Source organism: Rousettus aegyptiacus, unplaced genomic scaffold (genome assembly GCF_014176215.1).
Source record: "Rousettus aegyptiacus isolate mRouAeg1 unplaced genomic scaffold, mRouAeg1.p scaffold_m13_p_2, whole genome shotgun sequence".
NCBI lineage: Eukaryota > Metazoa > Chordata > Mammalia > Chiroptera > Pteropodidae > Rousettus > Rousettus aegyptiacus.
In genome coordinates this window covers 36,616,218-36,639,792 of record NW_023416295.1, presented here as the reverse complement: position 1 = coordinate 36,639,792, position 23,575 = coordinate 36,616,218, and the positions used below count along the sequence as shown (strand labels likewise).

The following is a 23,575-nucleotide window of genomic DNA, read 5'->3' as shown; positions in this document are numbered from 1 at the left end:
TAAGGTACTTTCCAAATATATATTGTATCATAATAAGCTTTTCATCTTTTTAGTTTAATCTTTCTGTTTCTTTTTATAACAATAATCTTCACAACTCCTCCAAGATAGTACTGTAACCCTCTTTATCCTTGTGAGTAGACTGAATCACACACTTGAACTAGTTGATATTCAACCTTCCTTACCCAGAGATTAAAAAATCATAGCGCGCCCAAAAGACCTTGTTATGTTCATTACTTTCTGTAACTATGTACTTAACGTGTGTTAACAACTTTCCCCCAAAAAACATTGTCTTTGAAAGGGAGAAATAAAACTTCAAAAATATAGTGTAGATAACTAAGTGACTCAGAAAATAAACAAGTTCTGCTGAAATCTCTCTCTCTCTCTCTCTCTCTCTGATACAAGTCAATCAATATCTTTCACTCTGTCTCTTCTCTCCATGCCCTTTCCTTCCTTGTGCCTTCCATGGGGTTATAGGCATTAACTCCAGAAAAGCACCTTAGGGCTCTTATGCTGTTATACTATTGTCTTTCCCTTTTTTTCTCACCCTGTCTTGTAGCATCTGTGCTTTTTTAATGAACTAAAAATTTCATATTACATACCAACATGTAATTTATATCTACATAATTTAATAAATTGGAAAAATATTGGTAATGTATCATTTAATAAATAACAAAGAACAGATATTTGCCGATTTAAGGTATGTGTTATTGAAATAACTGGGCATAAAAATATTCCAGTACTATTCTTAGAAAATTCAATGGAACATACGCTTCAAAAAAAAAAAATACAGCTCACTACAATCCTGATGGAAACACATCTATGAAAAGTAACATGGTTACAGATACAGGAATGCCTCTTCTAGATTCAAAAGCAGAATAAGCCATTTCAAAGCTGTAAGAATGACAGGACAAATCAGCACATCAGCTGTCATTCCACTCATCTCACTATATTCCCTTCCTAAGCATTCATTGCCATTTTAAAGTTTTGACTAAATGAAAATTACTATCATCCCATAGGAAAAAAAAAGACAATAATGCCCTTTATCTGCTTATAAATTGAATATTGTATAATCCTCATATGCAAAAATAATAAATTATAAAAATCAGTAGGAATGTTGCAATTTAGATACCTACCTATCATGTGAAAATTTCTAAATGCAAAGTACCTCTCCCAAATGGCAAGTCTGGTTTAAACCATGGAATTAGAAAGCCATCCTACTTTATTTTCTGCAAATAATTCCATTTATTTTAAATAAAAATAGAACAAGAATTTAAAATTTCAGATGAACTGTATCTGAATCTCATCTATCTTTGACAAAAACTAAGAAGAGAAAAAACCCTGTTTTACACCAACACCCATAAAGTTTGCAAAGAAAATAGGCACAGTAGGATTTTTCCTATTGTGATATCACCCTAGGGTCGTGACAGGAAGCAGAGCGAACAAGCACAGTGGTGGGAGGAGGATTCCTGGAAGACATTCCTGTCCTAGAGCAGCCAGCAGTCATTAACTATGCACTGAAGTGACTAAATAAATATCTCTCACTATACTGAAATTAAATGTATCCCATCAAACTTCCCCTTAACAGGATTTCAAAAAAGCTGTAGCCTCTCCAATACCACCACCCTATTCAAGAGGAAATGGGCAGAGGAAGTCTGAGTGGAAAGAAACTGATTGTAGTTTAAATATCTTATAAAAATTGTACAAAAACATGTAACCATATAAACAATTGCTAGAGCCCCTACCTAGACCTTGAAATTGTCCAGAACTGGTGAGGAGGCCCATGGAGCTTAACAGCAGAACAGTTCATCTTGGTAGAAAAATAGGCTTCTAATCTTTTTTCAGGTCAAGAAGGTCAACAGCAGTTTTATGCAAATAATGTGGATTTGCACTTCCCTTTTAACGGAGCAACTTGGACTTTATTCCTACATGACATTTTACCCTAGCAGCACCATCTACTCTTCCCTCCCAAAGTTAATATAGACAGGCTTTCCTAAAAATTATGTGTGTTGCTGTTACATTTTTCATTTGCTATGTGTTTTTACTTCTTCCTGAAAATCTCTGATTTAGGCATTAAATCACATTCCACTCTTATAATACAATTTTGCAATTTTGCCCTATATTTTTTCTTGAAACTCCTGCGTAGCCCAAACAATGTATCTTTGTGTTCTCCTCAGAACAGAATCATGATATAAAAATTGTACAAATCAAGAAACTTTGTAAAGCATTTTGAGAGTTTATTATATTCTAGGCCCTGTGTTCATTATTTAATAGGATACATGTCATTTAATCATTACAACATCGCATGAGGTATTCTTATTATTTCATAATCAAGGATGAGAAAACAAAGTCTCAGAAAACAAAACAAAACAAAAAGAAAACAAAACAAAACAGAACTTGCCCTGAAATCCACAGCCAGCAGTGGTAAAGCTAAGTTTCAATTCTGGCTCTTTGAGTACAATGAATACAAGGCTAGCCTATCTCAGGGTACAGCTTAAACACAGTGTGTCACACATGTCCTTAGTATGTGCAGGGAGCAAGAAAAGGAAATACTTCTGCCTCTGAAATTTTTGCTAGAGTCTACATTAAGGTATATTAAAATTTCTATGAGATATAATAAATTCCATTTGTTGATTTTTTGAACTGTCTTGCATGGCCAGACACAAACCAGAAATTTGACAATTACCACATGCTTTACACATGCCAGGCTAAGTACTTTTTATATATTAACTTATTTATTAATTCCTTGCTAAAAATTAAAAGTTGTTATTAATACATTCTCTGTTTTACAAATGAGAGACTTGAGGCACAGTGATTAATTCAGTAGCCTAAGGTCACAGAGCAAGAGGTAGAAGAAGACTTTAAACCCGGGCAATGAGCCTCCAGAATGTACCCTCTTAGTTATGACACACTTTTTGAGAATGGCATAACAATAATACATTTGAGCTGGCTTGAACTATATTTAGACATAACCATATACTAAATTACAGCTAGCAAATATAGTAAAATAATAGAAGATTTGTCTAAAAAAAAGAATCTGAAAACAAAGATTAGGAAGCTTTGAATCTTGGCTGAGAAACATATCACCTTTGTCTTTTTATATATAATCATATATCAGCTACAATTAGTCTCTAGCACTGTAAATATTCTCTGTTCTTTAATGCACTATGATAGAAAGCATATTAATTTGGATTAATTCATTTCTCTATTGATATAATGTAATGAAAGCATTAAATATGACCTGTTTCCTTGCAACCACACTTAAAAATGTGCAGTGCACTTGTAGTGATAGTGAAAATAATAATCTATTGTAATAGATCATTATAGTAATAAAACAACAGTTTAAACGATGCTCTCTTTTTCCAAATTAAAATATTTTCTTTATTGGAATATTACTCTTATTACCAACATAGCTGTCTTGGTTTTTCTTGTTTGCCATCCCCACTTACTGGATTCATCCTCAGCTCTTTTCTCTTCTGCTCTGTGCCCTAAGAGGCTCTCGGATACCTCTGAGAACTATGTCATTACCCAGACTTTTTTGCCCTCTGACATTTGCTGCATTTGACCAATGGACGGAACTGAGAAAACAGAGCATGGGAAGAGAGAGAAGTTTGAGTATTTCTTTCTCTTTCTTTTTCCCTTCCAGGCTGTGGTTTGTCTGCCTGAGGCCAGAGCTCTGTTAGACGACCCCTCCCAGCACTCTCTCAAATTTAGTAACTCTGCTCTGTCCTCTCTTCAGGTCTAGCCATGATAACAACTTCCCACTATTGGTCCCTCGTGCCTCACATCCCTTGTGAATTAGTTTCTTCACTCTTCCCGCTAACAACTCAAATACAACACCTTCATCAAACTCTTAACAATTAAACACTGTGAGCACATTGTCTATTGTCTATGTCCACTGGGATCCTAAAGGAGAGCATAGGCCAGATGATTCAGGAAATGAAGTTGAAATATGAATGATGATGGAAATAGGAGAATTTTAATTACATACCAGTAAAGCAGCACAAATTGGGCCGTGGATAATGTAGAGGACATGGGTATCAGAACGGATCCAGCAGCTAGAGAGAAAAACAGAATTTATGTCGAAGATTTTCATTTCACTTAGTTCCAATAGAAATCAGAAAGAGATATTATCTTACTTGTCATTGAAATATAAGCTTCTGGCTACGGCATATATACAAGCAGGAATCACTGGAAATCCTGCAAATATCAAAGAAAAAGATGAATAGGCAAGTTTCTCTGTATATGAAACTCCTAAAATATGTCATGAAATGTGAAACTCAGAGATAGATACTCTACAAGCAAAAATAATTCATCACTATGTTTATTGAGTAAATATTATCCATATGGTCAAGCACTGATTATGGTAAATTGTTAGCTTATTTATATTTTCAGGTTTGTGCGTGTGTGTGGGTGTGTGTGTACATTTTCTTCTAATATAAGCCATTTTGAATCAGTGTACTCCAGAGTCTAAGTCCATAATGTGCCGCCTAAGCCCCAAAGCTTAGAAAAAATCTAGTATTCATATATTTTCTGCAAGATGTAATTGGCCAGTATTTGGTAGATGATTACATGTGGGAAAAAGTTGAGACTGACTATGTAAAGAAAAAGAGAAGGAAGATAGAGATGTTTTATGGATCAGAAATTTTACATGTTTTGAGCAATCTAAATCAGATCTTCCAAACATGAAGAAATATTTTATAAAGGTAACCCGAATGCACTAATGATTATACATGTATACATAATTGTATATATTTATATTATCTGACTAGATAGACATACAAACAAAGTATAATTTCAATTATGTTTCTGGAAACTAGTCCTACTAAATTTATTTTTGGCATTTAATATTTTGCATTATTCCCGTTTTTTTTTTTTTTTTTTTTTTTTAATATGCTGGATGTGTATACTGTTTGCTTTGTGAATAATGCCATGTCAGACGATTTTGTTTGGAAAAATAAATCTTTTGCATGTTCTTATGTAATAACTGATCCCTCTACTCTTAGATAAGATGATGTTTTTTTTTTTTTTTTAAAGAAACATTCTTAAAATAGAACTTCAAAGCTGGTTAAACCTAATACCCTTATTTTGCAAATGAGGAAAAAGAAAATTCAGAATAGTACAAAGACTAGATCCCTAATTCATGATTCTAATTGTATTCTTTTAGTTACTACGTATTTAGCTGGATACATGTTAGATTATGAAATAGAAAAAGAACATTGTCTTAATAATTGACCTGTGACTACTGAAAGCAACTAATCAGTGATATTTTATTTAAATATTTCAATTTACGGCAATAAGCAAAGGTTAATCGCCTGAAATTGTTTTAAAATGATTAATGATAAATGCATTTTTATTACAAAGGAGCTCTGCATCCTCTAAAAGCTTTCTTAATAAGGTGAATCAGCAGGTATGTATAATGGCACTTACCCCAGCCAAGAAAATAATACCACATTAAGTGTTGCTTCTCTGCAAACACAGCCACCACGATAAGTGTGTGTAGGTAGACACCTTCACAAAGCATCCAAAAGTAGTTACAACCCATCAGGTAAACATGAATAAACTGGAACATTTTACAGCTAACCTGTGAGGAAAAAAAGAAATAAATCAATATTTAGTTATTTATGAATTTACATGTAAAGCAACATCTAGTTTAGCTCAGTTATATAGAAACATGGAATTTTCTCTCCTCGACACAAAATTTTACACGCTAATGTTTCAGATTTGGAAAATCCCAGTCTTCATTCTCCTCTAGAGGTGCCCCTCGAGTTTTTAGCCATCGACTCCAAAGATTTATAATGGTATATATCCAAGAAAATGTGTATATTCTAAATTTACTACATTTAGTAGATGTGTATTTTTCTAGTGTGTTTTAGGTATTATGTTATTTTAAGTATAAAAGTTTCACACATGAATGACTTTATATTTACTTACATTTATTTTAATTATGTCATCGTTACGTCTTTTATTGTTTCATTCTGTTAAAAAATCTTAATAATTTTCTTAATTATGAAAGTAATTCATTAAATGTGCCGAATACTTATAAAATCTAACATTTCATGGGTGACCAGTATAAATACTTATTAAATAATAATCTAATGAGCCCAAACTTTATCTTATTCACATATGGAATTTGAAGGTTTCATGTAGGTAAAAACAAAAAAAGTTATTGTTTTCCTTCCTCTTTTCTTGAGATCTCTACTTTCTCTTCTCTATTCTTAAAGAGACAGGAAAACGGAGGTTCAAATATAGGGTAAAGAAAACACAAAAAAGTAAGAGATACAGCTTACTCTCTCAACAAGGGAAATAAATTTAAAACTTTTCCAAAAATACATGGTCAATTATTTTCATTAGCTCCAATTTTCAATCTGGAACTCAATAAGTATTTAGTGGCAATTACCATTTTTGAAAAAAAAAATGCTTTTTTTCACTAAAAAGAAAATTGGAATTGAAATACACTGGAAAACAAATATTGGGTTATCATAAAATAGTAATAAATTTGCATATGAGTTAGCCTAAAAATATTTTAATAAATGTTGTTTTATTTCACCTTTAAAATTCTGTGAGGCATGAATTTTTAATATACACATATTTTATAGATAAAAACTGAACTAAAGAAGTTAAATAATTTGCTAATATTTATACAACATCAATCAGTTACACCCTGAACACAAGTCCTATAATTCCAATTTTGTTTTTATGATGATACACAATTCCTTATAATTGAACATTTATAAAATCTATTTTTTCATTAACTATATTTTCAGATTGCATGACATTAAATTTTAAATAACATGCCTTGATGTCAAACATAACGTATTAGCAAAGTCCTCTCAATGACTAAAATGAATTATTTCACTATACCATATAGAAATGACTTCAGCTTTAAATTTTTATTTACATAATATTTTGTATTCATACCTAATTTAGCTTTTAATTCTTAATTATATTCAAAAAATTAATCTATGATAAAAATCAGTTAGAGTAAGTTTCAGAAAAGTATCTTTATGCCAGGCATTGATGAGAAAAACAGACAATAAAATTTCCAAGATCGTTATTAAATTTTCCACTAAATTAAAACTAATTATATAGTTTGCAATTTTTGTGTTAATATCCTTGGACATAAATATAAGATTTAAAATCTCTTGCTCCGCAACTTCACAAAAGGACACTGACTCTCCTTGCTCTAGAGAAATTCACTAAAATGTCAGGACATTGGCCGATTTTTTTATATTGCTAATTATACCCCAGTGTGTTTCCTCATCCAGTGACTTTAGAGTGGAACATATACAAATTAAACAATCTGGATGCACATGTGCAAACAATGAAGGGAATTTTAGAATTTTGGAAATTACCCTAAAACACACATATAAAACCCATATAAGAGTATTGTATCTCTAAAAAAACACTATATGTATGCATATATATATATACACTTCTCCACAAGTCCATATACAAAACTGTAGTATCGATGTCACAAACATTATGAAAGCAGATGATTTAAACAATTTGAATATGTTTGTTATTTTTGTATAAGTAGATTTTCACTCATATTTTGAAAACATAGCTTTATGTTATGACGATCTCTTTGCTTATTATTATGTACCTTTTGATATTCATCCTAAAAATTGTGCTTCCAAAGGGATCGTAAGGGAGCAATTTGTAAATGTTTACTGAAACATGAGGACTTGGTAGAGCACTTAAAAATTTTTATGTTAATAAAACTGAACATTATATAAGAGATGTATAATTCATTTTTCTCTGGTTTTATTAACTTTTTAAAGTCAGCCTAGTAAAGAAAATATAATTTGAATTTTCTATTTTCATGTACTCTTGTTTTTCTTAATTCTGTTTCTTTTTTCTAACCACAGTTAGTTGATTGATTTTTTAATTTGACTGAGTAAATGTTATGTAGTCATAGATTCTTATTTCCTACCAGCAGAAAAACTCTATTCATGAAATGAGGTGAAGATGTGTAACATATATAAATAATTGAGGCAAGTAAACAAAGTATTCCTCCTTTTAATACTCAATCATAGTAACTGGAGGAATGTCGAGATATATTTACCTTTCTAGATTATAGTATATGTATAGCTGTATGTACTCTATATGTCAGACCTTAAAATATACATATATGAGTACTTAATTACACACAGTAAATATATCAGGACCCCTTACCTCTCCCAACACTTTCCTGCTAACCCTTTGAATCTAAGGGCACATCTTGTTTTACTTACAGGATTTGTGGCCACCAAGGCCTGGTTGTTGACCACTGCAGTGTAATTAATGATCATTACAACCGAGTTACAAACGAAGGAGAAGAACAGATTTTTGTGCAAAGTAATCCTTTGGCAACTTAGACTCCTAAGAGGCAAGAGAAAACGAAATGTAATGACATCATGATATGTTTCCATATTTTTATTAAAAATCATTCAAATAATATACAGTCACAATTCATAGCAGCTGCTCTAAATTTGGAAGAGTTATTTTTCTCTCCAAGATATGCTCATGATAAAATCTTATTAGGGAAAACCTGTAATTTCTTAAAACAGAGATAAATGAGTTGTTTTAGTACAGGTAGACATAGGTAGAGATAGAAAATTTGTCTGTACCTGGCCTCAATATAAACTTCTGTTAGTTTCTCAATATTATTAATATTTTAATTCATCTTGAAAATGCAGAAACTAAGATTCAGTGAAGTTAGATAATTTATTTTAAAAACTCATACAGCTAATTAACTGAAAACTTTGGATTTGTTTCAGATTCCCAGATGATGCTTTTTTCATAATACCACACAGGTTGTTCTGTTTAGATAGCCTGTTTTTGGTTGTTCTGTTTATATAGTGTCTGTGTGGTAGTGGTGATTATTCAGACCAACCATCAGAAAGATAACACTGTATTTAGAATAGATGAATTGATAAAAACATAGACTTAGCAACCAGTGAGGTTTGTTCAGTTTTACTGAATTTTTCTAATTGGCCCAGCCAGAGGTAAGATAAAAGAAAATTATCACCTTTTACTGAAGGTTCTCATGTATAAAATAAAATAAAATAACTTATTTCAGGAAAAGGGGTCATTAAGGACAAGCAATGCTCCTTTTCAGATTGAATCTATATCCATTCTACAAGATTGTGCATATGTGGCTGCCTTACCTATGCTCGAAGACCAGCTTACGTACTCCCTCCTTCATGAGGCATTTACTTGAAAGCTTATTACGGGCAAAGTTTTAAAATAATAGAGCACAATCCATTTGAGACTAAATACTTAATGTCAGAGCAAACATGTATGTAAGAAGACATGGGAATCATTTCATCACAGAGATTTAAAAGCTTATTTTGTTTTTATAGCTTTATGTAATTAATATGGTCACCATAGATAATTCACTCTATAAAACTCAAACCACTGACTTCTACTTTTGACAATTTTAAGGAAATTTTAACCTAATTTTATAACTACATCGCCTTATCCCAAATAGACTATGAACTCAGGATATTGTGGTAAGGCTAGGATGCCAAGGACTTTTATATTTAAAAAATGCAAAGTTTAGGCTATATTGTCTTTGAAATTTCTTTCAGCTATAAGTCTGTGATTCTGTATATAGCTCTAGTGTTTTAAAGGATCTGAAAATGATTCAAGTACAAATCAGTACTTATGGATTTTCAATACATGCCTTCCACAGAAGTGGGTACTATCAGGGGAGATTTCTAGGAAAGGCTTCATGAACCAGATGGCTCTTGGATCGATCACTGCTTGTACAACAGTCATAAACTGACAAGTATGTGAAGCTCAGCTGGAGTCCATCAAAATAGAAACAGCAAAGAACTACTAGTATTCTTATATTAGAGAGCCTTTAATTTGACTAGACTTTGCAGTACATGAGAGTAGTGAGAGAGAGGCAGGGATCAAGCCACAGAGTATAGATGTATATAGAAAAGAAGAAATCTTTGAAAGCATTTAAACAAAGGAGTACCATGATTCCTGTTATTATTTAAGGAAATTCGACACTGTGACAAAAATGGCTCAATTTTCAATAAAATGCCACAATGACACAAATACTTTGAGTTCACTGGGAGTAAAGAGAATTAATGAATATGAGATGAGGTCTAGTAAAGAAGATTCTTTTCAAATCATTTACATTATGTGTTATTTATTTCTTATAATTTATCACTCATCTATAATGAATATTATGGACATAAAGTATTGTCCACGTGGTTTCATTTTTAAATGCCTGCTTTGAGCTTATCCTGTGTCTATGGAGTATAACTATCATTTAGGGAAAAACTGCTTATCCTTGCAAATATGTATTTTTTTAGTAAAATAATAATCATCATGAGGAAGAAATAAAATGTTTTCCTTAACTGAGCTACTTTGTCCTTTTCTGATGAACACATTTATTTTGAGATCTGTTAGTTATATACATGTATTTATGTGTGTGTATCTGTGTCTGTATATGTCTATACATATATATTTATGTATATATCTATATCCAATAAAATTTCATAGTTTTCAAATTATGACCAAATGGGGAAGGATTTGCTTAAACAACAAATCGGAAATATTTGTAAAGAGTAAGCTGGAATGGAGGAAAAACTTAAAGAAGGTTTCAAAAAAAGCAATTCATGATAGAAGAGCTGAAAAATGAACTGAAGAACATAAAACAAACAGCATTTATAATTGTTGATATAATATTGACATGTGAAAATTGAAAATAAGTAAAATAAAATGCTTCCTGTAGCTAGTAGAAAAATAATTTTTAATTTTCTTGCGTACACTCAAACTCCCTTCTCTTCTATTTGATGGTTTCTATTTCTTTTTCTTTCAGAATTCCCTCTTTTCTGATGACTCTGCTCCTCTACTTTGGTCTGGCTTGAAAGTTAAAGACTTAAAAATGAGCTGCTGATATCTATTCTCTTCTAAAGATATGATTATTGTGTCACACACAAAAAATGACTTCTAATTCTCCTGCTATGTGATTAAAGTATATACTGCATTTCCCTCAGTTAGATATAAACAATGCCATATCATGGGCAAAATTTTGAATGATAGAATAAAACCTTATTATAAATGAAATATTGGCCATCAAAACCAAACAAATACTTAAGAGCTCACATAAAATCATTTCAATACAGAGACATAAAGCATATTTCAATTGTTTTGCAAAAGTATCCAAATAACATGGTCAACCTAAGTAATTTGCCCTGTGTAACTCAAACCAAATACTGCTGCTTTGGAAACTGTGGTATTCAGGTTAGCTGTCCATATTGTTGTAACAAAGTAGACTATTGCCAAATCATTTAACTTTGTGTTGTGTAAATATGTCCTACTATTTACAGAATTAGCTTATTGTTATTGCTTTAGTTTCTTCCATTTTTTCCCTCCAGGTTCTGTGCAACTTAAATGCAGACAGATGCTCTTTGACATATGCTTTCTATCAATGTGTAGTAGTAAAAATAGCTCAGGTTTTTCTAGTGATGTATGTTGTTTTCTTCTAAACATATTCATTGAGACATATAAGTACATTTGTACAAATAAAATCAACTCGTAAATGAAAACAAAAACACATGGAAAATGCACTGAAAAAAAAACCCCTAAAAATATTTGAATATTTTTTAAACGTTCACCTACAACCAATGTTACCTGCTTTAAAATTTTAAATGTGCTTATTTTACTTAAAATATTTTTAAAATTGTTTATAGGTTTAAAGGATGTTTTACAAAAGAACTCTTCTTTCTTTAAATGTTCTAATCCCTTTCTATCCTAGCAGAACCACAGAACAGAAAAGGTGTTTAGTGGGTCTGGATAGTTTCCATTTCGTATTCTCTATATATAATTATTTTTGAACATTATTTCAATATGTAATTTTGACAAGCAGAGCTATAGAGGCAGTTGGTGTAAATGTGTCAACAAAATCATTACACTTCATGCATAATGTAACTATGTCTTTTGATTCTACTTTGGAGCAAATAGAAGTTAATATCAATCAGTACATGTAACTCGGAGTGGGTTTTGAAACCTGACTTGAAAGTGAATCTGGACTATGCTACCTACAAACAGCATGACTTTGGGAAAGTTATTTAAAAACTCTAATCCTCACTTTTCTCACCTATAGTATAGGGAGAACAATATTACTTCATGGATTTGGCTGTAAGTTTAAATAAGATAAATCATATTGCATAGTATAATATCTAACATATAGTGAACACTCAGTTAACTATTATTTTTTAACATAATTATCATGTGGCTGATTTTAATTAAGTTCTCTAATGGTTTATTTTCACAAATAATAAAATAGCATCATAGTTCGCTTCAGTGATATAAAACTGCCCATGTTTTAAGTAATGCAAAGAAACAGTCAATTGTTATCTTTTGTTATAAAACACAAGAATTTAATATTAGAAAAACTGTTTCCATATGATGAAGGGTAATAGATTAAGCAACTTTAACTTCCCAAGGAATTTCATCCTTCCCAGAGTTGTCTCCAAATTACCTCTTCTATTATTATTATGACCTCAAGTTTATGCTGTTTTATATTCAAAGTTCTGCCATAGTATGGATAAATTACTTGCCTTTGTTTCCCATTAGACTTGACATGAGTAGTATGGGTATCTTTTGTCTACTGGATGGAAACTTGAGTTGATGGGATCACCTGGTTATGTATGATACAAAGAGTAAATAACCTACATCAATAGTTCTCTTTTGAAGGCTGCTGATCCATTTGGCCAGATTAGAAAAAGTACAAGTGTTTAAACTAAGATACACAATGAAAGTCTCTCTGGAGAGGAAATGGTTGTTCTGTTCCATCATGCTCCTTCCTCCCCTGCTTCTGTCTTTCAGGGCTACTCATTTAATATAGAAAAAAAGTATAGGTTGCATAAGGAACAGATATGCTCATTTTGGGTGGCCAACTGGTTTTCTCTCATGTATGAACTGCCCCAGTGCAAATCTCTCATCTCCTAACAGGCAGGAAACCAAGAGAAGAAACAGTCAGGCTTTTTGAATGCTTGGATTCTTGTAGTCCAATAATACCCTTTTAGAGATAAAATTCATAATAATAGCAGCCACTATTTATTCGGTCCTTAGAATATCCTAGGCACAGAGATAAGACTTTATGTTCATTATCTCATTTAAAAACACCTTCAAAGTATTGTTATCCTTTAATAAAATTGAGGTGGATTGCTCAAGGTCACAGTCTTATTAAGTGATCTACTCAATTTGACTGTTGAAGTTTTTAAGAAAGTAATAAGACTTTTGTATCTTATAATATTCATTTAGTTGCTTGTAACTATTTATTGATGAATAGGTAATAAATAATGCACTGTTTCTAGACACTGGGAAAATAGTTGTGAATAACACAGAACAAGATCCTGATCTCATGTTACTCGTGACAGTGGAGAGTAAATAGACATGTCAATTATATAATGTAATTCCAGATAGTGTTATATGATTTTATAGATTAAAATAAGATTGAGAAATAGAGTCTATGGCCATGCCACCCTGAACATGCCTGATATCGTCTGATCTTGGAAGCTAAGCAGGGTCGAGCCTGGTTAGTACTTGGATGGGAGACTACTTAGGAAAACCAGGTGCTGTAGGCATTTAAAAAAAAAAAAAAGATTGAGAAATAGATAAAGACCATAGCCAGAGTGAGAGAAAGATTCAAAATATAACTGAAACAGAGAAGTAAAGAGAGAAAAAGCACTCCGAGCACAGAACAATCAAGTCAAAGTTTAAAAAAAAAAAGTTTAAAGCTTAAAGTTTTTGAGGGGAAAAAGGGGGCAGATAACATGAATAGAGCATAAAGGAAAACTCCACGAAATTTCCTGAATGACTTTTTGATTCTGAAGCTCACACTCTTTTGTGTTACACCTTAATGTTCCGTCAGCAATTGTTAACAGCATAATATCCAATCATTCTTCATTTTTATTTTTTCCTAATTACTAAAAAGCTGTTATAGTTGGCAAGGTTTACTTTGACTTTCTCCTTGTATATGGTCATGCCTTTGGGTAATGTCTAGGAAAATAAACTGTCTACAAGAGTGGAACACCAGATTGCAATATATATTCTTATATATTGGGGAGAAAAAACTGTTACATTATTTATGTTCTCTATTTTAAATTACAAGGTTTTAATCCATTCAAATTTCATGCTTAAATAGCTCTTATGTTTCAACTTGCTCAAGCAAAATAGATAAAAAAACATATAGAAGTTTCATATTTATCAAAAATAATAACAGAAATATGTGATCTTTAACATATCGATAGCTTTAATAATAAATTTATGTTTAAAATCATTCTGAATTCTTTAATTTAGATATTTGCTTCAAATTTCCATACATATGATCTTCTTCATAAACCAATAATAGCAATTACATTTTAGCAAAACTTGTTGTTGCTAGAGTAAATCCATTACTTCTTGCACCACTCTGTCATTATTCAAATCTGATACTCTAATGTGGAAATGCAGTGCTTTCATTACATAATTACAGTGGGCGTATTTAAAAAGTTTTCCAACCAAGACTCATATTACTGAATAGGAATGTTTTCAGCTCTCAACACATTCAGTTTGAAGGGAATAAATTTTTAAACATATTAAGATTCATTAATTTAGAAATAAGCCTAATGAATATAGTCTAAGAAAACATTATATGAAAAACTATAGTTAATTATATTGTACCCAATGTTAAGTTGGAAGGAGCCTGGGATACGTACAACGAAATAGGATATATCTCCGAACTATAATGCTTACAAACAGAACTGTAAACTTATAGTGAATGAAATGTACCACAAGACTTGAAAAAGCAAGACTGAACCTGGTTCAGTAGAAATATGTTATTCAGGGACTCCTAGATAACTATTTCTAAACTTAGCCATTATCAAACCTCTGACAGTGCAGATTTCCCAGATTTTAAAAAACTTAAGTGAAAGTTCTGATTTGCCAAAAACAGGTACATCAAGGAATGATTTCTACAGTATTCTTTGTTCTCTATGTCTCAATGCAGAATTTCTTTAAATGGCTAGCTTTAATTTGAAATGGATTTAAAGATTGAATCATGAATAGATTTTATGAGAAAAATTATAGCTTAATGAAGGGTAGTAGGGAGGAGAAGGGTAGATGGGGAAAACTATAATTGTTCTAATTCAAGAGATATGTGAAGAAACTGGAAATGATATAGAAGTTCACAATATTGATTGAATATATTCAGATACGATCTTAGAAAAAAAGGTGAAAATTTGTGTCACTTGTCCTGAAAAGCAAAAATATAAGTATTAGAGGATTATTAAATTGAGAAAACTTTGGCCTACCAACTGGATGGATTTTTTTTTTTTTTCTGAATTTTACTTAGGACCTTATTCTGACTACATGGAAGTGATATTATTGTCTAGATAGTTCTAAATATGGCTTTAAAATTGTTTGGAATTAGTTTCTGAAATGTCACCAAATATAGATGTTTTAAAAAAACCACATTCCTCATACAAATCAGATGTTCTATGTGCTCTTTTATGTGCAAGAAGATGGAGCCCATTGTTTGGGTGGAAAGTAAGAGCAAGATTTGCTATGCTCTCAGATTTTAAACAATGAAAACATGATTTATGACTAATTCCAATAAAGTTATGTTTTTTTATCTAAAAGGTTCTGCTTTATTTTTCCAAGGATTGTTAGGAGCAAGAGTCACTGCCTCTCAGGGCTGGCAAATCCCAGTTCTGCCTCTTTCTCTTCCTCTCCCTTTCAGTTCCATTTCTATCTCCCACCCTTTAATTGGCTCTAATGTAAAACTGAAGTGCTGTTGGTAAATACTGTTTCATGTTCTCTATTTCTAATTTAAAGCATGGATGAGCAGTAGACTTTTTTTTCTCTCTCTCTCTCTAAATAAAAAAATAACAAACCATACCCCAAATTAACTATTGTATAATTCTTGGGTTTTATTAGGATGGATAAATGATCCTCAATTAACAAAATGAACATTATAACAATTTATAAATGTGGTACATACTAAAGTGGAAATTATGTTCTTTAATTTTTTTTTTAAAGAGTCCACTAGTATAAGATGTCTATCAGGGCTAAATATTTACTAAAATCTTTTAATGGACTAATTAATTAGGAAGAGCGATAACTATGTTAATAGTAGACAATGTTTTCTAAACTAGACAATATTTAAAGCTGCAGATATACTATCTTGGCCCTTATATCAAATCTATGATATAGATACTAGTTGTATCTGAATTTTAAAGATGTGAACTTGAGGATTAAGAAATGAAAAAACTAGTTCCATGTATTGCAGCAGGTGACAAAGGTGGGATCTGAGAGCTGATGTGCCTGTTTAGAGAATATACTCTCAACCACTCCTCTCCTAAATTGAAGACTGTCTAGACATATAAAAGGAAATACTTAGTGCTCTACCGAGGTCTTAGTTGAAGAGGGTTTCTCATGTTTTACTTAAAGCCTGAGAATGTGTAATAAGAGAGAAAAATTAATTTGTAGCTTTACCTCTTTCTGTTTAAATTTTCATTTTTAAACCAAAAAAAAAAAAAGACAAAGTCCAATAAAATCACTAATCACTAAGCCAAACAGAGAGAACACAGATCAGGAGTAAGCCCTGAATCACTTAATTAACCACATAGAACATACATAAAATTAGGTATTGGGCTGGATAATTTCTTCATTTACTATGGTTTATAATATCTACCTATTGAAATTCTAACCATTCGTCAACATATTTCAATGAGATTATCACTCGAGAAACCTTCCAATTTGATTTCCTTTGTCTTTCCATAGTGCTTTGTAGCTCTACAAACAATATGACTCTGGGCAAGTTATTTAAAAACAACAATCCATGTAATTATTTGAAAACTTTAAGTTTTTCTCTTGTGTAGAGGCCAAGAACCAAATTCTGTATATTGACAAGAGCTCATTTGCTTTAACAAGGTTTTGTCCATGTACCATGCATGCTTCACATCTTTTTTAAAGCATGGAATTTAGCAAACAGATACATGCATTTATTGTGTACAGTGCTCTTAGTTTTTTCCAAAACTGCTTTTGTTCTGAAAAAACAAAAAACAAAAACAGGACTATTTCTATGTGAAACCTGACAATATTTGGGGAAATCAATTTTTTAGCCCTTCTTTTAAAATGAGATGTGAGTCTGTAGAGTGTATCTTTAAAACTAAAGTACTTAGTATGCATATATGTATGATGTCAATTTTTAAAAAGTATTTTTTCATAGAGAAAATAAATTCTGAAATTTAAAATGTTAAGCCTTCAATTAGATATTATATTTTCTCGTGAGTGTTGGTTGAGTATTTTTTCTTTTAAATATAATATAAATGAAGTTATAAAAATATTGAACAAGATTACCTTTCAATTCTTAATCAATAATAAATACAGTTTATCTGTGCAGATTGCTTTTAGCTTGTAAGATACTTTCACAAATGCTAACTTAACTGATAATTAAAATTATGCATTTTGACTTTAAAGAATTCTTTCAGTATATTTGTCTTTATTAAATTACTGCTCATTCATAGGTTTGGGCTTGGCAATAGCATTATAGGTCATTAGATCCAGCTGTAAACCCAGTATAAGGATCACCCATTTCCACATTCCTGATAGGTTGACATCTAATTTCTGTCTGAAAATCTTGAGTGATAAGAAGGTCAATTGGTCAATTGGTAGTTCATTCTATTTTGTTTAGCTGTGAGAGTCTTTTATTTTTCTTAATTAAGCCAGATGTATTTTCTCTTTATGTTACACAAATTCTTTTTCCAATTATAATCATTTGGATTGTGGAAGTCATCTATTATGTCCCCTTTAGCTTAACATTCTTGGTACCTTGATTCCCTGATCAGTGAACATTATTTTCTTTAATTTCTTTACTATCCTGATATACTGATTTTTATGATATCCCCCCTTTTCCTCTTACGAAGTCACTCGATAGTGGACAGGGTGAATGACTGGCCTGATCAGAGATTTGGAATTGAATACTTTATATTTATTTGTATATACTGCCTAGTAGCATTGTTTTCACTTGGCAGTCTTACTATTGCCTTAGTTCACAGAAAGCATTTGTTTAATTAATCAGAGACTCATGAAGAAACTTTGTTAATTTTACATTTGACTTTATGGAATTAGTTCAGGACTGTATTTATATCCTTGCTAAATTCAGATTTGTTTGGTTCAATAGAGCTTGGAATTCTAGGAGACTATTTTTCTCTTTTTGACTACTAATTTTGGCATGAGATACAATTGCTATACTTCTTAGCTTCATACCCTTCAGAAATTTAATATGTTTGAATAGTTTGGGTTACTACATGCAAAATAAATGATTGTTTTATCTGAAGCATCTTAGCTGTATTAGTTTTAAATCTGCAGAGATGGTGGTCTAACTTCATGTCTACTGCAACTAGTTGCTGTTTCAGAAATACTGCAATAGAAAGTTCAAGAAGATATACCTGAGAAAATGATGCTAAAATTTGGATCTGAAAGATGACTACATTTAATGAGCTTAAGAAGTGGGAGAGAATAGGCAGAATATTCAATTATAGGGTATGTTGATGGTTTTGTTTTTTAAATAAATCACAATAGGAAGTTTAAAATCTTTAAAGCAAAGGATGACAAAATCAGATCTATATTTAATCTAAATCTTTGAAAACATTCTGGCTACATTGTTTAGAGTTGAATGAAGATGATGAAAGTAGACTTATTGAGGCTGGGTAAGACAAGACTGGCAGTGGTGGCAGTCAAGATGAAACAAGCTGAATAGATTGGAGGGATATTAAGAAATTAAATCCACAGGGTATGAGAAAAGAATAATAAGGGAGAAAACTGAGAAGATGTCACAGATTACTCCTAAATGTCTGGCTAATGCAACTAGATTGCTGGTGGAATTATTTGTAAAGATGGGTCACTCTGGAAGAGAAATTGGTTTCTGTTAGGATGAAGTAGATGGTCTTAATTTGTTACGAATATGTTAATTTTGAGATACTTTTGAGATGATGTATTTCAAGAGCCATAAAAAGATATATATCCTTTGACCAAGATATCCCATGTCTCTGGGAATGTGGCCTAAAAACAATAGTGTGAAATATAGGGAAAAGTATGTCTGAAAATGTCCACTGCAGTGTTTTATATTAATAGGAAACATTTTAAGCAGTGTTAATGCTCAAAAATAGAGGAACGATTTAATAAACTTTTGTCAACTTACTAAAAAAATATTATTTAGCCAATTAAACAGTTGTTTTAAAACTCTATAGTGACAACAAAAGTATCCATTTTATAATGCTAACTTATAAAAATAGTTAAAATAATTAGCACTTTACAATTAAAACTGTAAAAACATACATATGAAATAGAATTAGAAAAATTTTTTTTCTCTGAGATTAGAAATATTTAAAACTTATAACATTTTCCAAGACATTTGTAAGAAGTCTTAAATAACTCATGATTTTTTGTTTATGGCTTTAGGGTAGAGGCTGGTCTACTTTATATTCAGTGATAGTTGTGAAAGTCTTCATGGTAAAAAAATCTTAGCTAATATTAGTTACACAAATCAGTTCTCTAAGTTTGTTTATATGTGTAGTAGATGCGTAATTTTTCATGAACTAAAAAATCTGAGTTCTAACATACTACATAGATTTTTAGGGCAATTGGTTGCATCAATTTAGTTCTAAGAGCCAAGAGAGTCATATTTTCAAATTTAGATACTTTGTATTTTTAAATTGTAAACATTTTATTTTCAGGAATAAGGAAAAAAATGAACTATATCTTTCTTAAACTGTTTGGTCATTTTATTATACTAAGAGAGAATTTGTAATTTTAATTTTATTTTGTGCCTTAAAATTTGCTAAGTTAAATATTAACCCGGTTTTACTGCCATATTTTACCAATAAGTTTCTTAGCATCAGCAACATTGTTTAATTTTTATTAACTAGCATAAATAATATATCACTGGACCTGAGGACTTAAATTATTTTCTAAAGTGACAATATTTAAATAATTTTCCATTTTTAAAACAGATATTTTTAATCTATTAAACAATCTTAATAAAGTTTTTCCTATTCCAAAGATAATTTTCACTTCAAAAATCTTGTATAAGCTGAGTATTTTCAAAAGCATAGGTGTGACGTTTTAATAAAATAAATAGAAATGACTGATAGAACATAATTAATTATAAAAGCAATGACTGAGAACTGGCAGTTTGTTTTCAGCAATAACTATTTGTAACTTGTCAAATATAATATAGTAAATTTATCTTTAAGGATTGTTTTTCATATTTTAGGATAAAAATTTTCAACTTATTTTGATCCCTTTTTACAGAATTGACTAATGAAAATATGTTGCATTTAAAAATGTACACAATTGTTTAATTAACTTTATTCAGAGTGCAGTTTTTAATCACTTTAAAATCACTTTCTAACCCTAGATAATACCATACATAAAAAGTGCCATTAAAAAGTACCCATGTGGAATCTGCAAAACAACTAATGTTGGAGATTCTTAAGAAGGTGTAGGTTTCCAAAAAGTAGTAATTCTCATACAATCTCTAAATCCCACAATTCTGAACATAAGAGATATCAGTTTGTTGGTTCGTATATTATTTGATGAACTCTGAATATTTGAGGGAATATGAGCCAAAGCTGGTGTTCCAGTTACATACGTACCTAACATTGAACTGCCTGATAATTTCTTGATTTAAATTGTTTTGATGTGCTATTACTCTGTTTGGTTCTGAAGTTAATAATGGTCGAAGATGATTTTTGGTAGGAAGGAGAAGGAGAAGAGGAGGGAGAAAAAGAGGGAGGGGGAGGAGGAGAAATGAAGAAGAGGAAGAAGAAGGGGAAGAAAGCAACGGTGATACAGGTTCAAGGAAATGTAACTAATTGTTCTTCACATTGTATTATATAATTATTGGTGGTGATCAAAATTATAAAAACCATGATAATGCATAAAATAATATATGAAGGTTTTGGAATTTACTTTCCTATCAATTAAAAAAAAAAGTATTCATTGAATCAAGAAATTGGAGCTAACTCTCCCTCTTCCCAAAAAAGGAATTGTAATTTCAAGTAAAATTCAAGGTATAATTTAACCATTTTAATAATGACAACATCTAACCAGCAAAACTAACCTAGCCATAATATATTGAGATTATTATTGTTATATATATATTAGATGCCATTGCTATCATTCACACAAAATACCAATTCTTATCATGTACAATGTATACTGATACTAAAACTGACCAAGAAGTTAAAAATTAAATTAAGAAGGTGTATAATATTTGACAGTGTTTCCAAAGCAAATACAGGTTTCCATCTTGATTTTGGCTCCCTTCTTGCAACAAGACTTCATTCTTATATGTCTACTAATTTTGTAAAGTTGGGCTTAAGATATATCATCAATCTCCTCTCTAAGTATTTTACAAAGTCAAAATGTGGTTAGCATATTTCAAATTATTTTAAATATTCAATTTATTTTAAACATTATAAATCTATATTTCACATATTTTATCAGCTGATAATATAAACACACACATGACACTACATTCACCAAAGACAATGGTAAATTTAAAAAATATTTTCTATGTACTTACTTGAAATAAAAGAATATGCCAAGTGAGATAAGCAGTGATGCAAGAGATAATCCATGTCCAATTATAGCCAGGTAAAACAAATTATGTGCAGTCTATAATTTATATGAATAAAAAATTAAAGCTCATATCAATATTATAATACTACAAGTGTAGAAGATTCAATTCAATAGAATAAATTATATATTTTAAGACATGATCTATTAGCCTTATCATTTAGCTTGCCAACCAATACATGCCTGAATACATCTGGAATGAAGAATATCTATGCAAATTTATTCGAGAACAACCAAATTTATCAATTGTATGCCTTTATTATTTAAGAAATTAGCACTCACATATTAACTATATAAAGGAATAATTTGATTGACCTAGGTTGTATAACATACGAAACCAGAATTTTATATTTTGGAGGACATTAACAATTTTCACTCTTAATTTGTGCACCTTAAATCAAATGCTATTTCATGATTTTCATATTGTTGTTTACTTATATGCCAGATAAGGCTTTCTTTCTCACTGGGGTTCTCTTTTTCCTTTGACAAATGTGAGGCTCTGAGGCAAATCTCAATATAGTAATTTATAAGAGCCTATAATCTGTATAAACATATTCTGACTTTATCCTATTTTGACTTTTTCTTAATGATTTTTATTTGTCTATATTTTATTTGTAATTTATCATTTAATGCTTATTTTTTCATTCTTTTCAAACCCTACTCGGAATAACCAAAAAATATATGGTTTATAATTATAATGATAGCTGACAGTTATCAAGTGCTTGCTATATGCTCATGAGTTTTCTGAGTATTTTCCTTGTATTAAGTCAATACTTATGAAAATCCTGAGGGTGGGTTTATTGGGTCCTGATTTTATACACGAGGGATTTATGGCTTGCTTAAGGTCACATAGCTGGTAAGGGACAGAAACATGAAATCATATCAGGAGTCAGTTTTAATCACTATGACAAACTGCCTCTATATAGACAAATGCAAATATATGTAGGCATTTTCTATTAAAGATTTATGGTTATGACAACTTGTGACTAACCTTGACTTAATGTAACCATGACTTTCAAGTAAGGGTGACCTAATAGCCAGTCAGAATGAAAGCCTTCTGCTGAGGGACAGATAAAAACTGTTTTAACTCTACTAGTCTTACTCTTGTATACTTGAGCACACTTCCTGAACATAATTCTAGAAAGTCCACCATGAATAAAAATTTTCCTTTTTCTTACAATTCTAAAGTGTGTGGCTTTTTTTTCCCTGTAGAAAATTTGGAACTCCAGTACTGAGACATTGGCTTGTAAATACAGTATTACCTAGCAGAATTACTTCATCAGTGTAACAACAAAATCAATAATAATTATTTCTACAAAGATATTTCGCTTACTGTTCTTCTCAAAGTATATTATGAGAAGGCTTTACAATAGAATGGAACACTAGCTAAAATTTCTCCAATAATGGTAACTAACTTTTAAAATAGTGTAAATTAAATTTCAATTATAATTATTAAGTACCTGCATTTTCTCCTCAATGTCAACATTACACTGAGTGTAATTTGTCCATGTTTTGTTGCTGTCTGGATGTCTAAACCAGTTTCCATTTTGGTCACAAATCTTTGTAACTTTTTCTTTAAAATTAAAAAGGAAAAAAAGAACAGTAATTTAGTTACTCTAAGGTTTATTAAATAGATGTAAAGGTGATTATATGTAAATTTCTGCTATTACCTGTAGGATCAAAGTCCTTAAAGTAATCAGGACAATGCTGCATTGATTCTGTACCTGCTGGCACATCATTCCAGCACAGCCAGCCATCCCAGGTTCTGTTGCAGTAAATGCCTTAGGGGAGAGAAAAAATTAAGGATGCTAACTCCTTCTAGGTATACATGAAGAAAAAAACTCATGTGTTCACACTGACATGGAATAAAGACTATCTACTGAAAATAAAGACATTATATAAAATCCAGTCATGCATTGCTTAACAATGAAGATACGTTCTG

The 23,575-nt window shown here is 30.9% G+C and overlaps 1 protein-coding gene and 1 pseudogene across 3 annotated transcripts in view; one reads left to right on the top strand and one right to left on the bottom strand.

Moving 5' to 3' along the window:
- CALCRL (calcitonin receptor like receptor) overlaps nucleotides 1–23,575 on the bottom strand; it is an 89,390-nt gene that overhangs the window by 8,783 nt on the left and 57,032 nt on the right. For all 3 annotated transcript variants that reach the window (XM_016150744.2, XM_016150664.2, XM_016150814.2), the window contains 7 exons: nucleotides 23,304–23,414; nucleotides 23,094–23,206; nucleotides 21,581–21,672; nucleotides 8,235–8,361; nucleotides 5,428–5,581; nucleotides 4,137–4,197; nucleotides 3,989–4,055 (listed from right to left, as the gene is read on the bottom strand). In XM_016150744.2, the coding sequence (XP_016006230.2) occupies nucleotides 3,989–4,055; nucleotides 4,137–4,197; nucleotides 5,428–5,581; nucleotides 8,235–8,361; nucleotides 21,581–21,672; nucleotides 23,094–23,206; nucleotides 23,304–23,414 (725 nt within the window). The remainder of the gene's footprint in view (nucleotides 1–3,988; nucleotides 4,056–4,136; nucleotides 4,198–5,427; nucleotides 5,582–8,234; nucleotides 8,362–21,580; nucleotides 21,673–23,093; nucleotides 23,207–23,303; nucleotides 23,415–23,575) is intronic.
- LOC118614758 lies at nucleotides 13,474–13,592 on the top strand (annotated as a pseudogene).